The sequence below is a fragment of the Pelophylax lessonae genome (genome assembly GCF_965119305.1).
Source record: "Pelophylax lessonae genome assembly, chromosome: 1".
Taxonomy (NCBI): Eukaryota; Metazoa; Chordata; class Amphibia; order Anura; family Ranidae; genus Pelophylax; species Pelophylax lessonae.
Window position 1 is genome coordinate 669,693,071 of NC_138768.1, and position 21,376 is coordinate 669,714,446.

The following is a 21,376-nucleotide window of genomic DNA, read 5'->3' on the forward strand; positions in this document are numbered from 1 at the left end:
GGCACTAAACCATAAATGTTTATACACAATAAAAAAAAAGAACAAAAACAGATAAATAAATTAAGTCAATGAAAAATAAACACTACCCAACAATAAAGAACACATTTAATACAAAAAAAAACATATTTCATATAAAAGAGGAAAAAAAGAAAAGGTAAAAGAAGAAAAATCCATAAGAAACTAGAATTAATCTGTGAAATAATTGCATCACAAGAAAATAATATTGTATAATCCTACATCATTAAATGTATATAAATAAATCCATATACAATGAGATATATATTTATAGAACAAATCATATAAATACTATTTAACAAAAAAATTAACATTTGATCCAATGCACTGCATGTCGCATACTAAACCCAATCTCATTTAAAGAGAAATCAACAAAGAAATTATTAAGATTAAACTGCTTATGTCAAATATTATCAATTACATCACTATTAGGTATAAATTATGAATGTAGACAAACATTTGGATGAACACACATCTAACTGAAACTTAAGATGCCGACATTGGTAACACAGACACCTGTTTTTTCCACAATACAAAATCCCCATGAACTGTTACCAGGTCGTGGATTGAGTAGGGTTAAAGCTAAACAAACTAAAAACAAAACATTTCCCACTGCAGGAACCCTTTCCGATACAAAATTATACCTCTCTTTAGGATTTCAGAATAAATATTGTCATTGAACAAGACAGGCAGATTTCTATTGATAATCTTTCTAACTTGGCAAAACTCAAGGCTAAAGGCAGTAAAAAATACTTGTTTTCTCCCATGGGATCTGGTATTACTGCTGGTTCCTAAAAGTTCCCACCTAGTTTTATTTTTGGCTATACTGTAATTGCGATTCAAGTTTCATGTATGATATTTTGTAGATCCATTATCAATAAAGTGTATATAGGTGATTGCAGCTTCCATTTCAGAACTACCTTCCTCACTACAAATGCAACATAGTCGCTAAAACTGTCCAATTGGTATCGATGTGATAGTGTGTTTTGGATTTCCTGACTGTGCTCGCAGTAAATTGTTACCTGACATGGGCTTTCTTTATAAATTTGTAATCGCATGATTCCCACCATCCAGTCAGTTTGACGTCCAGAAAAGCCACTTCTTTTGCATCCATGTAGTCCGTGAATGATAGGTTGATAGTGAAATGTGCAGCGCTAAAACAATAAGACAATAAAAACATCAATGGATAAATGAAAAGTCTATGAATGGCACGCAGTAGTCTTGTAAAAAAGAGGAGAAAACAGTCCAATAAGAAATCCCAATGAAAGTGCTCAGTGCTGATCAGTAAACAGGACACAAGTGCTTGTTCAGTGCAATCCTTCACCAGAGGTGCTAGCCTCTCACCTGTAGGCTGTGAAAAGACAGCCTTAAAAGTACACTCCCAGCAATGTGAAAATCCTGACCAGGACAGCAATCACAGAGGGCATCTCTCTTCAAGGTAATGCAAAAACGAGCAGTACAGCAATCCAGCTCATCTCCAGACAGAGCGGAACGCTCTGCTAACAGGGGCTACGAGTGACGTCACGATCTCCTCCCCCTTGCGCACGCGTATCGTCCGTGGGCGGGACTTCCTCAGCGTACGCGTGCGCAAGGGGGAGGAGATCGTGACGTCACTCGTAGCCCCTGTTAGCAGAGCGTTCCGCTCTGTCTGGAGATGAGCTGGATTGCTGTACTGCTCGTTTTTGCATTACCTTGAAGAGAGATGCCCTCTGTGATTGCTGTCCTGGTCAGGATTTTCACATTGCTGGGAGTGTACTTTTAAGGCTGTCTTTTCACAGCCTACAGGTGAGAGGCTAGCACCTCTGGTGAAGGATTGCACTGAACAAGCACTTGTGTCCTGTTTACTGATCAGCACTGAGCACTTTCATTGAGATTTCTTATTGGACTGTTTTCTCCTCTTTTTTACAAGACTACTGCGTGCCATTCATAGACTTTTAATTTATCCATTGATGTTTTTATTGTCTTATTGTTTTAGCGCTGCACATTTCACTATCAGTTTTACATTGGGTTTTACATATTTTTTACCTTGGTGTCAGCTGCTTTTATCTATTTCCATCCATTTATTTATTCATGCTTGCGCCGATATTCCTGTTTTTTCTGTGAATGATAGGTTTACATGATTAATATTAAGATAATCCAGAAATGTATTCAGATCTCCCACATCCTGATTACAAGTGAATATAAGATCACCTATATAACAAAATAAGTTTTATTATGCAGTCTAAAAAGGTCATCATCTCCATAGATATGGGACTGCTCCCATCAATCCATATAGTATACAGGTTGGTGAGTGAGGGCAACAAGTTTCTCAGCTTTCAGCTCCAGCATAGTGTTCAACTGAATTAACTATTTAAATAAACGAGCCACTGTGCATGATGTGTTTTGATTAAGCGCCCATCGGCGTGAAACGTGTCAACACTTGCTCTTGTTTTGTGCTATGCTATTTGGATTTTTTTAACTTTTTCAAATAATATGTTATGGATCTTAGCAATATAGTAGACTTCACATCCCAGGACTGGTAAGCTGCAATATATTAAATGTTTATTCTTGGGTTTAGAGTAGTGATCGACCGATATCAGTTTTTCGTTGCCGATACCGATATTTTTGTCAATGCATATCGGTATCGGCCGATATGGGCCGATATTTTCATACATTTAAAAAATTTTTTTTTTTTTATCTTTGACAGGTACTCTTGTGGAGGGATCTGGGGGTCTAAAAGACCCCAAACCCCTCCTCTGCACTTAAAAGCATTCAAAACTCCAAGTTTGGCTTTTTCGAAGTGATGTCATGACATCACTTCCGGGTTTTTGCATGAAGACCCGATCAGATCCGAATGCGGCTTTGATCAGGTCTTCGGCGGCTGTGCAGGCTGGTTGTCCAGGTCTCCTGGTGGGACGGGAGACCCGGGCAAGTCGCATAAGGCAGCGGGAGGGGGGGGCGTCCCCCTCTGCTCCTTGTAATGACAGCTGAGCGGCTTCTCAGCCGCATCGGTTGTCATTACAAGACAGCCGACCGTCAGCTATGGACGCCGGTACCAGGGTTATGCCTCTAGCTGCAGGCATCACTCTGGTACAAGCACTTTCCCGAAATATCAGCAATATCGGTCACGATATATCAGGGAAAGTGCAGATCAGCCCTCGATATATCGGCTTTGCTGTTAATTGGTCGATCCCTAGTTTAGAGGTCCTTTCAGTATTCTGTTTCCAAAGGTGGACCAGGCTGTCTCCTGTCAGCTATAGGCCACTTCCTCTGTAAATTGTCGGAAGCAGACATTTTAAAAGCTCTGCACTAAAGAAACCTGAGGAGAGATGTTCCCAACAAAGGCATATCGATGGCCATGCCTGCTTTACCTGCCAACGATAATGCTACAAATAAACAATTACATTTTATTAATATTCCAACTCTAATGAAAAGGTGTAATCACAAAAACTACCCAACACTTTCTACTTTTTCATTGTAAGAGTGTTATCTGGGGGCCATGTAAAACATATGATAATCATACTAAGTGGGAGACACTTGCTGGGGCTGCATCTCACAGTTATACCATAGCCAAAAAAGCACAGGTTGCTGATCCTGGTCCTGGACAAAACAGCTACACTATGGAATTGTTTTAACACTGATGTTGTTAGTAATTGTTTAACCATATTGTTTTCATTATTCTAGCTCTGTGTGGTTTCCTTAGCATTATTCCGAACTCTTATTGGTTTACATTGTGAAGATGTCATGCTACAACTCATTTTAAGGTATGATCACTTGTATTTAATGAAAACTGCCTTTTTAATTATTAGTGTGTGCTATTTTTTTCAAAATGTAGCTTTCATTTCACTATGGATGAAATACCATTCCACTAGCTTTTAACAAGCATTTGGTATTGTTCTTCTGAGTGACGTAATTTGACTTTCAGTCAGTAGAGCGAATTACCAGCTTTTTTAGTTTTCAAGTGATATCTCATCAGCTGACCAAGTAGCAGCTTTGAAAGATGGCTCTGCCATTAGAGAAACCCAGTAAACCAAAAGGAATTGCATACTAAATCTGAGCATTGAATGTATACATGGCTACAGTGATTTTTTTTTATTATTATATTAAGCTCAAATAGGCCAAGGATCACTCAGCAGCTTACAATAACCCACACATTGGCTTAGACAGATCAGGACTGGGCGCTGAACTCCAAGCAAATACTAAATATAGAGCTTAAATACACATATAGAGGCTGTTTTAACTTCAAATTGATTTGTATTTCTGTCCATCCAGTCATGAGGTTTGCATAGCCCTCATAGAAAGCCCAGTCTGGTTGATAACTTCACTTTTATTTACTGCAGACGTATGGTTAGATCCCCTCCCTATCCTCTCGGTAAAGACATGTTGCTGTTTGCTCCCCTGCTGTACTGTACTGTGTTCCTGGAAAGTCTTTTGAAGGTGGGCCCAACCAGTGTCTTCCAGTGGGAGCCAGGATAGTCTCCTTTTTTGAGGGTTTGGGCGACAAACATCAAAGACAGTTAGCTGGGAGTACAATCACCAAATCCTTTTATTCATGATCAACAGATCTCAAGAAGAAAGAATTACTATAAGAATACGTATAGGAATTCTACTGCAACAAGTCCATAGTGCTGCTACCACCAAAAGAACAAATCTGGGGGTTTCTCCCCATTCTTTCTAGTGCCCAAGGCATTAGGAGCTTTCCCAACTGTCTGGGCTTGAAGAAATTGAATGGGTACATACACAAAAAAAGGTTCAAGATGGAGCCTGTGCAAACAGTCATGGTGATAGTTCAGCATGAGGACCGGTTAGAGTCAATAATTCTGGCTGACGTATATTTCCATGTACCAATCGGTGCGTAAAACCAGAGACATCTGAGATTTGCAGTGATCGCGTGTCACTTCCAGTTCAGGTGTTTGCCATTTTTAGAATTGGCACAGCACCAAGAAACTTTTTGAACATTTTGTTGGCAGTAATTCGTCTTTGGGGATAAGACTACTTGGGTGATGTTTTGATTTTCACAGGTGTAAGACAGGAGCTGGCAAAGCATCACAACCTTGTCCTAGAAATCCTTTTCCAAGTTCAGTCGACTAGTGAACAAACATAAAAAGCAGTTAACCCCTTCTTAATCTATGAAGGATCTTGGAGAACTTTTTCATTTTTTCATAAGTGAAGAAGTTTTCCAAAATGACAAAAATTTTCAAATTAAAAATCTGCGTACGAATTGCTCCCCCAGATGTCATCCGCACCACCAATCCCATTTCCGGTCAAACAAGATCTTTTATGCCAACGTCAATGGCAGCACCCCGATCCAGTGGGACTCTTAATAGCCTGGCTATTGAATTGGTCGGACTAGAGGTGCAGGGATTCTTATCCAAAGTGGTTCAGACCTTGGTGAAGACCATGAACGCTAAATAAAAGAGGATATGAAGGAAGTTTGTTCTGTTTGCTGTGCAAAGTTTATTCTCTCTTGTGTCCTCAGCTCTAGCCAATATCATGGACATTTTTACATTCAGTGCTTGAGGTTGGTCTGGCATATAACTCAATTAAAGTACAGATCTCTGCCTTTTTTTCAAGCTTCAGATGGGTGGAAGAGCCATTGAACAAATGCCTCATGCAGGCTGTAATCCATATAAGACCACCAAGGAAATCCTTGTTTCCTTCATGGGATTTAGGCTTGGCTCTGAAACACTAGTACAGGCATCCTTTGCTTCAATAGCTTCATTTTCATTGCAGTTCCCAGTGGTAAAATGAATTCCTCTGAAAGCAGTTTCTTCAGACAGAAGAATGTTGGAGATTGCAGCACTTTCCTGCAAAGATCCCTTTTGTGTCTTTTTACCAGAAATAGTGATACTACGTCCATCTCTAAGTGGTATCCAGTTTCCAGGAAAACCTGGGGGAAGTCCCTCCAAGCATTCACATGGAGTCGCTGAGTAAACAGCAGGAAGACTTCAGGTCCTTACACAAGTAGCTAACCACGTACATGGAAAGGTCAAATACATGAGGAAAGTGGACAATTTTTTCTTTTCTATGTCAGGTTCTTGAGTCCTCTTCTATTGGTTTACCAGGGTGATTAGATTGGCATGCAGGAATTAGGCCTTTCTGCTCAGGAACAGGGGCAAGCTCCTTTGACCGGAGGGTGGCAGCCTTTGGGGCAGTTATGCCAGGATTTCAGTGAAGGATATATGAGAGATGGCTAGCCCTTCATTTGACTTTACAAGCTAGGCATGCAGTCAGCAAGTTCTGCAAAGTTTGGGACAAGACAGGTAAATTATTTTTGTCTTTGGCAGCTTTTCTTGGATTGTCAATATTTCCCTTCATGTGTTCTTTCCCGTCCATTTATTCAGCTAGTTATATCCCATTGTGTGCTGATGTGAGGTATTGCCAGGAATATGGAAAATTGTTATCAAATACTTACCATACTTTTCCTTCCCTGGCCTATCCTCACGTCAGCACAGGACTCCCTCCCTAGTGGCCTGTTGCAGGCTAGGTTATCGAACACTTCAGTGGGGGAGGGACTGTCTTTTATTTAGCTAGGAAGAGGTGGTCCTCTGTGAGCTCCAGAGGAGGTGTTAACCCCATTGTGTGCTGACGTGAGGATAGGCCAGGAAAGGAAAATTACGATAAGTATTTGATAACAATTTTCCATATTCCTACCAAAACAATAGCTTGGGTACAACGTACAGTATATACAGCATTTTATTGCAAAACATGATTTCATGTACCAAATCATGCACAGCGGATATGACATCTAAAAACAATGCAGTATTTGTTTGAATTCTTTAAGGTCTTCTTCACATATTTCCATAAAAATAAAAAAAACATGTTATAGCAACATTATTTAAGCTCACTTTTATGTTTTGACATGCGGTAGCATTCCTTTTTTAAAAAGCATGCATGTGTACTTCAAGTCTGAGAAATTACTATATATCATATTTTGCACTGTATAAAATGGCATATTGGTGAACTGTACCATTAAAATACAATTTGCGTGTGTGATTTATTATGTGGGGCACTGCTGTGCAAGAGGCATAACAGTAAAAAAAAAAAAAGATCTTTTCCTTTCAGGAAAGGACCTCTGTTTCTGCACTTTCACACATGCAGCTTCATTGACTTACTGCTATGAACAAAGACTTTTTTTAATTAATGAAATACCTCTTTTTATGTACAACACCAATTGAAGATAAAATATTCCCTGTTATACATACAAAGTTTAATCCTGTGCTTATTACAGAAGCTCTTAGAAACTGTGGGATTAAAAAGAGAAGCTAGCACAAGGGAGAGGTAGACTAAAACCAGTTTTTTAGTTTGATTTTAGTAGCTCTGCATTTCATAATGTTTTAACAAGTTTGTAAAGCATAGAGGGCTGATGTGTTTAATACTCAGCTATAAACAATGCTGTTTTCTGTTTATCCCCTTCCCACTCTAAGGCATTGGGAGTGCAACGTGGGTTTTTCCTTCATTTGTTCCTGATGCTGTTGAATTAAAGTGTATGTTAGAGAAAAATAAGAAAAAAATATGTAGTACAAATCTGCAACATGTGGACATTTCTCCTTCTTTTTTCCTTTAAAGATGCTGCAGGTACAGAAAAACTCTTCTCAATCTGCCAGAAATGCTTTTAGCTTCTAGGTCTTGATGTGGGCTGACAACACACAGCATTTTTGTGGACTGAGTATTGTCAGCCCTGCCCAGTTGTCTTTAGCTAATCTACTCAGCCCAGTTGTTTTAAGTTGATCCACCCCTTATCCCAAAATCCACAACACAAATACTAATTAGTCCTCCTATCTGTGATTATGGACCACATAATTATTAGATCCCTTCAGTTAAGTGTGCACAGGACAGGTCTTCATTTCTTATCATTTTTCACTTTTGAAACTGATATATAACAGAATCCCTTAATTTTTTTTTTTTCAAAGTTCTCTTTATTGGAAAATTATATAAATTATATATAGGTAGAAAAACATAGCCTTGGGGGCTAACAAGTGTACATAACCACGTACAAGACATAAAAGTCACACTTAACCTTATAACACTAAACACGCATTGCTCAGATCTTTGTTGACCAGGAGTATCTCAAAGGATTAATGAAGCTAAGAACAATCCCTCTCCTTCCTACACACCTGAATACCTGAACCTACAATGATAACATTAGTTCTCGACCATTGTCACACCAATGCCACTATGGTAGAATACAACTCTAAGGATAAATCTCAACCAGGTTTAAATTAGGGCAGATGCTTAGGAAAGGTATGTAAGACCAACCCAAAGGCTCATAATAATCTACTGTGGAGTTCACATCAGTCTACAGGTGCCAAACCTTTTCATATTTCTTGGGGCAGCCCCGAAATAAGTAAGTGGCCTTATAAAGGGGCACTTCTGAGTTAACTAGTTGCTTCCAAAAGGACAATGTAGGAGCCCTGTCTGACTTCCACTTGAGCACAATTGCTTTCTGAGTGTAAAATATTAGGAGGCCCATTAGGATGCATATTGCTCTGGCAAAAGCCAAAGTCGACCAACTCCAGGAGACAAACACTAACCGTAAAGTGAACAGGTATAGTGGTCAGGGTGGATATATTGGGTCACCTCCAGCCAATAATCTTGGATTTGTGGGTATTCCTAAAAAATATGGGCAAATCCTGCAGGGTCGCTAGAACATTTCCAACAGCAGAGGGAAGAGCTGGGGTAGATGTGGCGTAGCCATTGTGTCAGATAGTAAATCCTATGTAATAATTTGAATAGAATTAACTTATCACTGGTCGCAATTAGTAGCTGAAATGGGTTGTCCCGCATATCCTCCCAGTCTTGGCTGTCCAGTTCCTGCTCCTCCGCATGCTTCAAGGTTATTTTTACCAGACCAAAAGATAGAAACTAAAAGAAGTGCATTGTTAGGATGTACATATACTTTTTGCCCTGGATAAAAACAGATTGATTAATGGTTAGTTGAGACCTTTGAATGTGCCATCTCATACTTTGTATGTTAAGTTTGTGTTAAAAAGGAACCAAAAACCATAATTGAATCCTAGTATTTCTAATAGTCTTTTTAATTAGTGTTTCAAAAGGTTTTTTCATTATTCAGCTAAAGGTATTTTTATTGATCCATTGACTTCTGAATTGCATGTTGTTGCAATGAGAGTATTTTTTTTCAGTCCTGTGTGGCTAAATACTCATAGCAATCCAAATACTAGGATGGACACCCAAGTTTGGCATGAAAAAAAAAATAGTTTTTTATTTAAGATTTCTTTCTCTTCATGTAATAATGTCTTGATAGGATATTGCTTTGCATAACGCTGTTCAGCCACAACAGCTGTTATTGGGGTGGTACTTCAAGTCATATTAAGAATCTATAACTGAAATCTGTCTCCATTGCCACCTCACATGCCAGAGGCTATTCAAGTATTGTTTACATTTCTGTTGCTTGGGAAGTTTGTTTTCAGAATCAGACTCAAAGGCCTTCAAGTCTGTTTGAAAATGACTGTACAACCATCACAACAAAATAACATTTCAGAAGAGATTTGCTTGAGTTAAAGGCTCAACCGGTCTGGTGATGGCAGTAAGAATAGTTGGATAAAAGATATAACACCATTTGACTGCGTAGGACAATACACTTTATTTCACAATAAAATGTCAGAGAGTAAAGCCATGTCATATGAATTGTTTATCACAGACATTTTTTCTTTTGTCTTTCCAAGTTATGGCCCCAGACATCCATAAATGACCATACACTGTGTTGTGGAATGAAGTTATGGTATAACTCGGAGGCTGATCTCATGTGGGAATTAAGCAGGAGATTAAAATGGTTACTTGCCTTCCTGCGATTTGTAGTCCAATACCATGTGTGCTTCAAAATGAAAGTGTCTTGTACTTCATGGCCTACTTTATCTTGACTTCTATTTCTGTTACAATTAGGAAATGACAGTTTCCAGTAGCAACTAGATTTCCATTTACTAATCAATAAATTATGATTTACTATCTTTTTTTTTTTTTAAGTTGTTTTTATAAATTATAAACTCCTGTGCCTTTCAAGCTCTCATTAAGCTCATTTCAAAATATAGATTGTCTTGTTTTTCTTTTGGGCTGAGTAAATAATTTTTTTATTATTTGTCTTTGCCAGGTATTTATTGCCATGTAACCACATGATGGTTAGTCAGAAATGGGCAGTGAAAGAAGAAGATTGCTATTCTGCATCTGCTGCTAAATTTTTGGCCTTAACCCCAGGCTGCTGCGCAAACAATACTACTGATAATGCCGGGAGTTTGGAAAGAAATTTTATAATGTTGTCAAAATTTAGACAAAAAGGTAACAGGCAGCTCTGATGTGCTTTAAAATGATGTGTTAGGGTTTCTAATTCCTTGGAAAAAAATAATTTTTCAGCTTTCCTATGGTAATGACTTTTTTATGGCTACTTTATAAATGCTGTAAAAAAAAAAAAAAATATATATATATATATATATATATATATATATATATATATATATATATATATATATTATTATTATTCTATATTATTACATTATTAATATATTATAATATATATTGTGAGGGATTTAGCTCGGTGGCGGGTGTGGATGACCCCTTGGGGGGGGTTAGTTACACAGGGAGATAGCCGAGAAGTGGTTGCAAACAACAGTGTATGGTTTTATTCTTGCAATTTTCTTCACACAAGTGCAAGCATCAAAAACAGCATACTTAAAAATAAACATAAAATAAAATAAACCCTTGCCACTGTGGGCAGCTAAACTTCTCACACACAGGAACCTACCTAAGGAGTCTGTCCCCAACCTACTGTTGGGCAGACTTTGCTGATCCTACAGCAGACCATCAATAGTCCATTTATTTTCTCTTCACACAGAAAATGTCTCTTTTCTCTTCACATAGAAAACATCCATTGGTTTTTCTCTTCACATAGAAAACAATCCAAGACCTCACCTTGAGAAGTCTTCAGTTTTTTTATTTTCTCCTCACACAGAAAATGTCCATTGGTTTCTCTTCACATAGAAACAATCCATGACCTCACCTTGAGAAGTCTTCAGTCTTTTTACCCTCCTCAGCGCACATCGCTTCAGGAGGCATTCCTCTCCCTTGCTCACACAGCTTCAGGAGGCACCCATCTGACTGTCCTTCTCTACTCACACAGCGTCAGGAGGCAGCAATCAATAGACTTCCTCTGGAAAAATTATAGAGGCCTTAATTTCCTCATTCTGAATAGCTGAAGGTTTTTCAACTTCCCTAAACCTTCCTGCTGGCTACCTCTGCAGCCGACACCCTATAGTAATTGGTGAATTGTCTAAACCAAGCAGACATGTATCTCCTGTCTGTGACAACATCCACAGGTTTACCTGACTTCCTGTCACAATATATATATATATATATATATATATATATATATATATATATATATATATATATATAATTATTATTATTAATAATATTATTGTTATTATTAAATAAACATACACTTTTCATTTGCAGCCAGCTATTTTTTAAAGATACCACAAATTAAAGCATATTTAAATGTAAGAACAAAGATATAATGTATTACAGCCTACAAACCCTTAGATGCGGTGGCTGCATTGATTTTCTTTTTTCAGCCTAAGAACATTTTCAGAAATACATAAAACACCCGTTAATCTTGCCAGAAATGCAGTATCCAAAAATTTTTTTATCTTTCTACTGTAAACTTTTAATCCCCTCACCCCCATAAAAGGTAGATGAAGGGAAATTGTTGGGCAGCACAGTGGCTAAGTGGGTAGCATTTCTGCCTAGCAGAACTCGGGTTATTGGGTTCAAAGCCCAACCATGGCACTGCCTGCATGGGTTTCCTCCCACACTCCAAAGACATGTTGGTAGGTACAGTGGCCCTAGTATGGGTATGTATGAATGTAAGTTAGGGACCTTAGACGGACCTTAGACTGCAAGCTGCTTGAGGGCAGGGACTGATGTGAATGTATAATTGCTATGTAAATTGAGTGCACTATATAAGTACCTGCAATAAATAAAATATAAGGACATGTTTAAAGTTCAACCTAGATGGCAACCATAATTACAGTGAAGAAAGAGTAGCCAGTGCAGGACAGGAAATGTGTATAGGCAAGATTACCAGGTAAAAATAAAGGAAAAAAAGAAAAGCCTGAATAAGGAACCTTAAAGCAACTATTTAATCTATGAACTGATAAGCTTCAATATATTAAAATTTTGTTTTTGGGTTAAATGTGCTTAAGCAAACACCCTTTTCTACAGAAGAACAGAAGGTATCATCCCGAGTAAAATCCAATTAATATATTTCTAACGTTTAACAAATGTGTTTGTATGGGCATTGGACTCGCTTTAATGAGCTTTAGTATGGGCAATAGACAGGTGTTTATAAAGCGTTAATCAGTTAAAAATGCTCCCCAAACGCCCTATGGGCAGTTCTGAAGCGTTTGATGAGCGTTAAGGCACGTTAAAACTGCTTCACAAATGCCTATTCCATTACAGTTAATATGGTAATCCTAACGCCCCGAAACTGCTCCGCAACTGCATTTGCAAAGCCTTATCATAGACTTGAATGGAAGGCGTTTGAAAGGCTTTAAACGCATCCTGACTCAACATGAGTCTTTAATTTTGAAGCTAACGCTTCATGTTTTGATTGTGTTAACAGCACTATGAACTGTCTATTGTATCTTGTGCATGGGCGTTTTTAGCGCCCCTCAAACCCCTGTTTTTAATGCCAGTGTGAACTCTGTCTTTTGCCAGAGTGGGAGGCTACAAAATAACCTTATTGTATGTACTGCATGCTATGCATTGTAGACATACTGTAAGTACATAGTAACAATGTGATTGATAGCTGTTTTTAAAAAATGTTCTATAATATTAACAACAACTTTGTACAGAGTTATAAACTGTATGGTTTACTTGGTTCATGCTCAACATCAAGTGACATGACACCAGAGCTACTGATTTGCAAACTTTACAAAGTAGCTTCAAAAAGTAAAAGTTTTTCACCTGTACTTACTCAGCAGGTGTCTGCAATGTAAAGGGAACCAAATTCTCTCTTCTGATATTTCTTTTAACAAAATAAATGAAGACTAACAATCCGGTCCTGTGATTTTTTTTCCTTTTCAATAGCGTAGATTAAACTGTTGGCCTATTTGTCATCTGAGTATGTGCACACTCCAGTATAACTTTCACAAGGTTAAGAGGATCAGGATTCAGCACAATTGCAATAATAACTTTTCGGTTTACAATCAGCTTTGTGTCAGAAGAGCATTTACCTTAGAGGAAGATATTCAGAGCAAAAAGAGGCGATTTCATGCTTTTTGTTATTTTGGGAGACAAATGAGCAAAAAACTCAATAAGCAATTTTACAAAACTGTAATTTCTTGGACATTGTGCTCTACAACCCTGTCCAACTGACTAATACATAAATCAGTATTTTACTAATCATGATTAAAGAGGTTGGAATCCTTCCCGGTTTAAGTTACTGTATACATAGCCCTTATGTCAATGCCTTCACAATTTGTGCTGGAAAGAAGGGAAAGCTATCTTTTAGTACTTTGGTCCCCCTATAGGACTAAAGGAAATGTGATGACAATATACACAATAATGCAGAAAAAGCGGAAGTCAGGGCGCACATGGACTATTTAAATTTTCTGTTAATCTAAACATTGCTGAAGATCGCCCTGCAATTATTTGCTAGTGATCTCAACACATGTTGTTTGTTATTGAGATTAATCACCTAAATTAAAGTATTGTGCTACTAATAGCAATTGATAGCTACTACATGCTGTGTTCTATTGTTCCAGTCTTGCAGCAATCACTAGTGATTAATAGTGGGGTCATCGTGGGCAAAATTCACCCGTGTGCACCTGTGTGGCGGTCATTTTGTATTCTTATATGCATTGGTTACAGGAGATGTTCCATTCAAAGTTCAGTGGAACCATAGCTGAGAAGCTGCCTTAATTCTATTTTCTGAGCAACTTAAGCATACAGCCTTTTTCTATACTAGTATTTCTATTGTGTGAATCTCAACTTTGTGCAAGCTATTTTGGTGTCTTAAAGGTGGATACTTAATAAGCAATAGACACACTTATCAAATTATTCATGCTTCCTTTTACAGATTCCAATGATCCTAAAGTATCATCACCTTCATCCGATGTCGTGTCAGCCTTTAATGAGGAAACCATGCAAATTGTGGATGCCAGCTACTTAGAGTATCTTTGGGAAGCTCATGAAAATATTACTAAGTGTGTTCAAGACTGTAAGGTATGGTCAGCCCCATATGATGGGGAAAATCCAGATCCAGAGACTTCTTTTCAAGCTCTGCTGGAGAGCAGTTTTAGAAGAGGTGAGTTTCCAACTTTCAGAGGTACAAACAGACGTAATTTAGAGTCTTACTCTTCTGACCATCCCTCTCTTGGAGGCAAACTTCAGATTGATCTTGAATGGGATGACAGCTATGACACTGGAATATCTCCAGATTCTGGTAACTGTTCACCACAGCCAACTCCTGATCCCATGTTACCACCAGAGCCCCCACAAGACATTCAAGAAATGAAAATGAATGCAATAATGTTTGTTAAAGGGTCATATATTGAAGAATCCGATTTTCAGGATGATGTAATGGTTTACAGGTTGTGTGCGGAAAAAGATTCTACTGATACAGTAGAGGAAGAAAATAAAGACATGTCAACAAATAAACTGACATCAGATCAGCTGAATAAACTTAATGATGAGAATTCTCAGGGTCAAAAAGAAAATAAAATTGTGGAAAACAATAAAAAAAATGCAACTGTGAACAAATATACTGTAAAAAGACACAGTAAAGATTTACCAAAACTGGATCTTGATTTTACAACTGATGCAGACTTGAATTCCAATAAAAAGACATTAAGTCCGGAGAGCGAGGATTTCATAGCTCGTTGTGATGAGATCATAAATGGACTGAACACCACCTCAATAGAAGTTCCCAGCTCACCAGCTCATGAAAGCGTTTCTCTAGTTGATGAAGACGATGATGACTTTGAAAAGTATTCTCTGGGAACACCATCGTCAGAAAGTGTCCCATCCCCATTTGGGCCAAAGGAACCTGCAAAATACACTAATAACTCTCCACGTTCCCAAGCAGCGCCTTTCACAGGTATTCATGTTTATCACTTTTAATTTAAATGAATTAAGCAAAACTCAAGCTCCCTGGAGAGCTCTAGCACTAACTCTAGAAAGGCTTTACTACTACAGACTGTGATTGCTTACTAAAAAAATTTAACTAATTTAACCTGGTAGTTCAATTATGACAGTTGTTGTGAAAAAGTAACTGGGTCCACTAATGTAATTCTTTCAATATTACACTTGAAAACCATGTTCCAGCTAAAGTGATGCTAAAGTTTTGCTTTTTTTTGGGTTAAAAATAACAAACATGGTGAATGTACCTGCTCTGTGCAGTAGTTTTGCACAGAGCAGACCAGATCCTCCTCTTCTCTGATCCCTTTCCAGCGCTTCTGGCCCCTCCCTCCTGCCGGGTGCCCCCACAGCAAGCAGTTGGCTCTCTGACTTTGATTGACAGAATGGCACCCACTGCTGTGTCTCAGCCAATGAAGAGAGAGAGTCCTGGTCAGCCGAGTCTCCCGTGCAACATTGCTGGATCGAGATGGGGCTCAGGTAAGTATTGGGGGGCTGAGGGGAGCTGCTACACACAGAAGGTTTTTTATCCTAATTCATTGAATGCATTGAGATAAAAAGCCTTCTGCCTTTAGAACCACTTGAAGCCTATTTCTAGTCAAATTGTTATTTTTGCATTGACTATAGTGGAGAAGAATTCAAATTGCTGTGATGTATTAAGTTCTAATTGTGCACCTGAGAGAAAGAGTTTACTTTACTTCCTGTCTCTGTGATTGCTGAAGGTAGTAGGGGTGCAGAAAAAAAGCATTGTTGGATGTTCTAACTCTTCTCAACTTTATTTATTTTTTTATAACTGTTTGAGTGATTTACCACCACTTTCTGTCCTGAAAGAAATCGGCCAAACCAGAACACAGAAAGCAATAACAACCTGATAGAGGCTCCAAGCCTTTTCTGTTCTATCTGAAACTGAATAAAAGGTTTTGGCTGGGATTTTATTTAATAATAGAGATGTAAACCTTTTGCCTACTGAAGTTAGGTACAGAGAACCCTCATTCAACCAGGCATTTCTTTTCCACCTCTACCCATAATTTATTTATTTGACTTTAAAGTGGTTGTAAAGGCAGAAGGTTTGTTATCCTAATGTATTCTATGGATTAAGATAAAAAGCTGTCTGTGTGCTGCAGCCTCCCTCAGCCCCTCTAATACTTACCTGAGGTCCATCTAAGTCAAGCAATGTTGTACAGGAGACTCGGCTGTCTAGGACTCTCCCTCCTCATTGGCTGAGACAGCAGCGTGGCACCATTGGCTTCCACTGCTGTTAATCAAAGTCAGTGAGCCAATGAGGAGAGAAAGGGGGTGGGCTGCAGCTCCATATCTGAATGGCCACAGGCACCAGCAACTCCACTTGGGTGCCACCATAGCAAGCTGCCTGCTGTGGGGGCACTCAACAGGAGGGAGGGGCTAGGAGCACCAAAGAGGGACCCAAGAACAGGAGGATCTGGGCTGCTCTGTGCAAAACCATTACACAAAGCAGGTAAGTATAACATGTTTGTTATTTATAAAAAAAGAAAAAACATGAGACTTTAGTATCGCTGTCAATATAATTTCTTTGCAGGTGATACTTAATGTGGAATTCAAGTCTAAATCTAACTTTTCTTAAAACTGCCCCCCCCCCCCTTCTAACTCCTATTTTAACTATCCTATAGAAGGAAGACTCATATGCTTACCTATTCTCAGGGCACTCTGGTCTGGTCACATGATCTCCCCAGTGGCCAGCTTCAAGGGAGAGAAAAGAGCGCCAACAATAGAGGGAATGCTTGGGCAGTGATATTACTCATATGCTTACTATGGGGCATACGTTGTCAGTACTCCCCCATCCCTGAAGCCAGCGGCTGTGAGCTGATCATGTGACCGGACTGGAAAGCCTTGAGAATTGGCAAGTAAAAGCATCTTCCTTCAAGTAGTTAAAATAGAAGTTAGGAGGGGGTGGGAGTTGTTTTTAGCTTAGTTAGATCTAGCCTGGACTTCCACTTCAAATGTATATTTTAACATCTGATCTTGCTTTCCTGCTGTTATGGTTCCCTGGATTTCTATATATGCTGTCTCTACTTGAATGCCTCTGTACTTCCTTATAAATAAAATAAATACATTTTACTGCCAGCTTGCACTACTAACTTACATAAGATGATAATTATTGTTGACAATGGTAATACTTAATTCCTTTTATTTTAACCTCACTTTCATGCATTAACCATCTTATGTCAACTTTGTCTAAAAGCATTATCTGCAACTACCCCTTCCGCATGCATGACAAAAAAAAAAAAAAAATGCTAGTGCTTTCCTGTATCACATCCGACTTGACTAGTCTAATAATTTACTATATAGTCTACCAACAAACTGATTGGTCCAGTCCATCCTTAACTTTGCTACTCAATATATCTACCTCCCTCTCATTGCACAGATTCTGCCTTTCTCTGTAAGTTCCTGCACTGCCTGCTATTTCCCTCACACATCTGCATCTAGGACCTCTTACATCATGCCATGCCTACTTCTCTCCATCATGCCATGCCTACTTCTCTCCATCATGCCATGCCTACTTCTCTCCATCATGCCATGCCTACTTCCCTCTATCATGCCATGCCTACTTCTCTCAATCATGCCATGCCTACTTCTCTCCATCATGTCATGCCAACTTCTTTCCATCATGCCATGCCTACTTCTCTCCATCATGCCATGCTAACTTCTTTCCATCATGCCTTGCCTACTTTCCAATCCCTTGTAACCTCAAGCACTGCCTTAAAACACATCTCTTCAGTCAAGCATACAACCTGGACAAAGTTATTCTATTATCCTATTTATCACTGCTATCTCATCTGACAAGGCACTTGCTATCACCTGTAATCTGTGTCTGAATTGTTGAGTGAAAATTTGAAAAATGGTTGGACTTTTGAAGTTTTAGACTTGAAGAGCTTCCAGGAAAATTAAAAGTGACCTACTCAATATCATTAAGACTCCATTCACACCTGAGCGCAGTGACAGCTGATGCAGCGCATGTTTTTTAGCTGTTTTGTATTTTTTTTGGTAGAGCGTTTTCGGAGTGGCACAATTCATTTGAATGGGCCTCCCTCCACTCCAAAAACGCTCCAAAGAAGCTCATGTACCAAATCTTGGCACAGAGCCAGGAGCATTTGGCATTGTGATTTTTGCATGTTTTGTCTCAAAATCGCATTGCGTTTAGGGTGCCATTGAGAAATAATGCCATCACAAACATGTCCCGCGTTTGCCACGATTCTGGATTTGCAGGCAGAATCGCTGTGGTTCCACCCACAATTCAAATCGCCTAGGTGTGAACATAGGCTGAATGAACTAGAATTGTAGACTTTTGTAATTATTTTGATTGGGCATGATTAGTTAAAGGGTTGTTTCAACAGCACATTGGGTAGATTTACGAAAACCAGAGAGTGCAAAATCTGGTGCATCTCTGCCTAGAAACCAATCAGCTTCCAGGTTTTATTGTCAAAACTTAATTGAGCAAGCTGAAGTTAGAAACTGTTTGGTCACCATGCACAGCTGCACCAGATTTTGCACTCTCCAGTTCTAGTAAATCTCGCCATTGATTTTATTAGAATGTTTTTATATGTTCTTGTCAAATGAAGAATGATAGAGTTTGAAAGAAAAAGGTTTTGTGTGAGTGAAATGCCTCAAAAGACCAACTATTTTTCTAGTTTCTACTCAATATCGTTTTTATAAGGATGTGGCACAAATAACTGAACCAGTCTACTTGTTCTCTATATGTGGCTTATTTCTTTTAACCTTTATTTGTACCCCTTACCTTATGGATTGTTAGCATGAACAGAAAAGGGCCCTATTTATTTTTTCTTTTTGCTACATTTTGCTTTTGTGTTGTTTTTTTATTACTTGTACTATCCAATTTTGTTATTTATTGCTTTGTACAGCACCACAGGAGAAAAGGGTACTATATAAAATAATAATGGAAATGTCACATGACAAGAAAATCCATACTCTGAGAACTGAATGTTATGGATGCAAACTGTATTAAAGGTCTATTTGTGAAATAATAATAATAATGTATTTATGTTCTTTACTTAGGTCCGTTCATCAGTGTTGTTTTATCAAAGTTAGAAAATATGCTTGAGAATTCTTTACATGTGAACTTGTTGCTGATTGGGATTGTTACACAGCTTGCAACTTACCCCCAACCTCTCATCCGATCCTTCCTTCTTAACACGAACATGGTCCTGCAACCCAGCGTCCGATCACTCTACCAGGTACAGTAAAAAACCTTAGATTAAATTGGTATTTCTCTTAGTGTATTCTCATTCACTTTAATTTTGCTGCACACTCTAACGTTCTCACAGTATCCATTCGAAGCTGCAGCTCATCTTATTTCTTGGATTAAAGATGTCCAGAATCATCTAGTCCTTTTCTTCCCAGCCTTAGGGCTCTTTCACACAGCCCGCCCGTCGGACAGACTCCGTTTTTTTCAGCGGGGGATCAATCCGCCGATCCCCAGCTGAGCAGGAGAATGACAGCTGTTCTCCGCACTGTGTGCGGAGACACAGCTGTCAGAGCCCCATACATCTCTATGGGGGTATCGTATGGGAACGGACCGTCGGTCGGTTCCCATCCAATCCGATCAGCTGGACGGATAGAAAATAGGGTTTCCATCCGTCCAGATTTGACGGATCGGATCGGGTGTCAGCGGACATGTCTCCGCTGACATCCGATGCCCCATAGAGATGCATGGGGGGACCGTTCAGATCCGCCAAAAAAACGGACAGGCGGATCTGAACGGTCCGCCTGTGTGAAAGTGGCCTTACTGTCCCATTCATTTATTGGATTTTAGCCATATCAATCATGGAGGCTCAGCATCACATGTGGGCATTGCCTAGGGCAGTCTGCATGCATACCAGGCTGACACCTATTCATCAAGGCAATTTGATATGTACATAACTCCTCCCAAGAGATAATGCACCACTTGTATCAGGGCTAAGGGCTCTTGAGAGGAGTACTAAGGCAGGGTGCTGCAATATTTTCAATAAGCTATATACAGAACCCTGCTAGCTACTCCCTCCAGCCACAATCTGCCTGCATTGCACAGAGAAGCACAAAGACCCAGTGATGATGTCACTGGGTCTAACATAAGGTATGTAAATAAAATGGAAAGGTTTTAATTAAAGGTAGGGAGGGGTTGATCTAGGGAAGGTGAAATACTGTATAAACAAATTAAACTTAATCTTTAAGCATAATTGACAAACTTTTACTTTCTTTCCCTGCACTGGGAGAGAGGCTATTTTGCAGTAGACTGACAGCACACAATGCAGGGTAGCGAAAGCTCCTAGTGCATCATTGGTGCTGTTTTTTTCGTTCTTTAGTCTCAGCGAGCTAAGCATAATGAGTAGAAGGAATGGCCACCATCAGAACCTAAAATTTAAATTTCTGCATTTGCAAAAGTGGTGATAGGGTTGCATTTTATAGCAATTATAGAAACAGATATTGTAGTGGAAGTCTTTAAAGTAAATCCAACGACACAAAATAATATATGTATAAAATGAAAAATTAGAAGCAAAGGGTGATATCTGTTACAAATAGTTTGGGTTTAAATGTTAACCTTTTGCAGCAGATGCACATAAATGGATGTTCTCTTGCTGAGAATGATGACAAGCATGATCCTAACAGCAGGCGGAATTTGAAGACTGTGAAGAAATGTCACATCAATGAAAGACACTTTCCTTTTTTTGTTGCTTCAATGTCTCCTTTCTTTTCACTTGATAGATACCTAGTACACATATACAACAAAATGCTTCTCTTTATTCTGTAATGGATGCCGCAGGATTGAAGGACAAAATGACTAAACTTTAGTGGCACACCGTACACTGTCTGCTGATAACTACTTCAAATGACAGTCTTTATTAAGAGCGTTCCATGGATCTCAGGCCCCTGAGTGTAGTCCAACATACCGGCTTTCTCTTTTCTGTTTTTAATCTGTGTCTTCCTCAGTAGAAGTACAAGTGTATTTATTATTTCATTCATTTTTGTCATTTATATAGAACCAACACATTCTGTAGCTCAATACCAATTGCATAGATTATCCACATCAATCTCTGTCCTTAAAAGAACTTGCAACGTTTTGTCTCTGCCACAGTCTTATAGACAAAAATACAGTATACAATGTAGGGCCAGCCTGCATGGCAGGCAGCTGACCATTGTATTTTTGAACAGGGAAATGAGAAAATGTTGGCTCACATTAACACAACAATCATTGCCACAT

The 21,376-nt window shown here is 38.9% G+C and overlaps 1 protein-coding gene across 4 annotated transcripts in view; it reads left to right on the forward strand.

The window, feature by feature from the left end:
- Positions 1 to 21,376, forward strand: part of FHIP1A (FHF complex subunit HOOK interacting protein 1A) — a 334,888-nt gene that overhangs the window by 299,918 nt on the left and 13,594 nt on the right. For all 4 annotated transcript variants that reach the window (XM_082248315.1, XM_082248314.1, XM_082248317.1 and 1 more), the window contains 4 exons: positions 3,679 to 3,758; positions 10,103 to 10,287; positions 14,087 to 15,106; positions 19,195 to 19,373. In XM_082248315.1, coding sequence (XP_082104441.1) covers positions 3,679 to 3,758; positions 10,103 to 10,287; positions 14,087 to 15,106; positions 19,195 to 19,373 — 1,464 coding nt within the window. The remainder of the gene's footprint in view (positions 1 to 3,678; positions 3,759 to 10,102; positions 10,288 to 14,086; positions 15,107 to 19,194; positions 19,374 to 21,376) is intronic.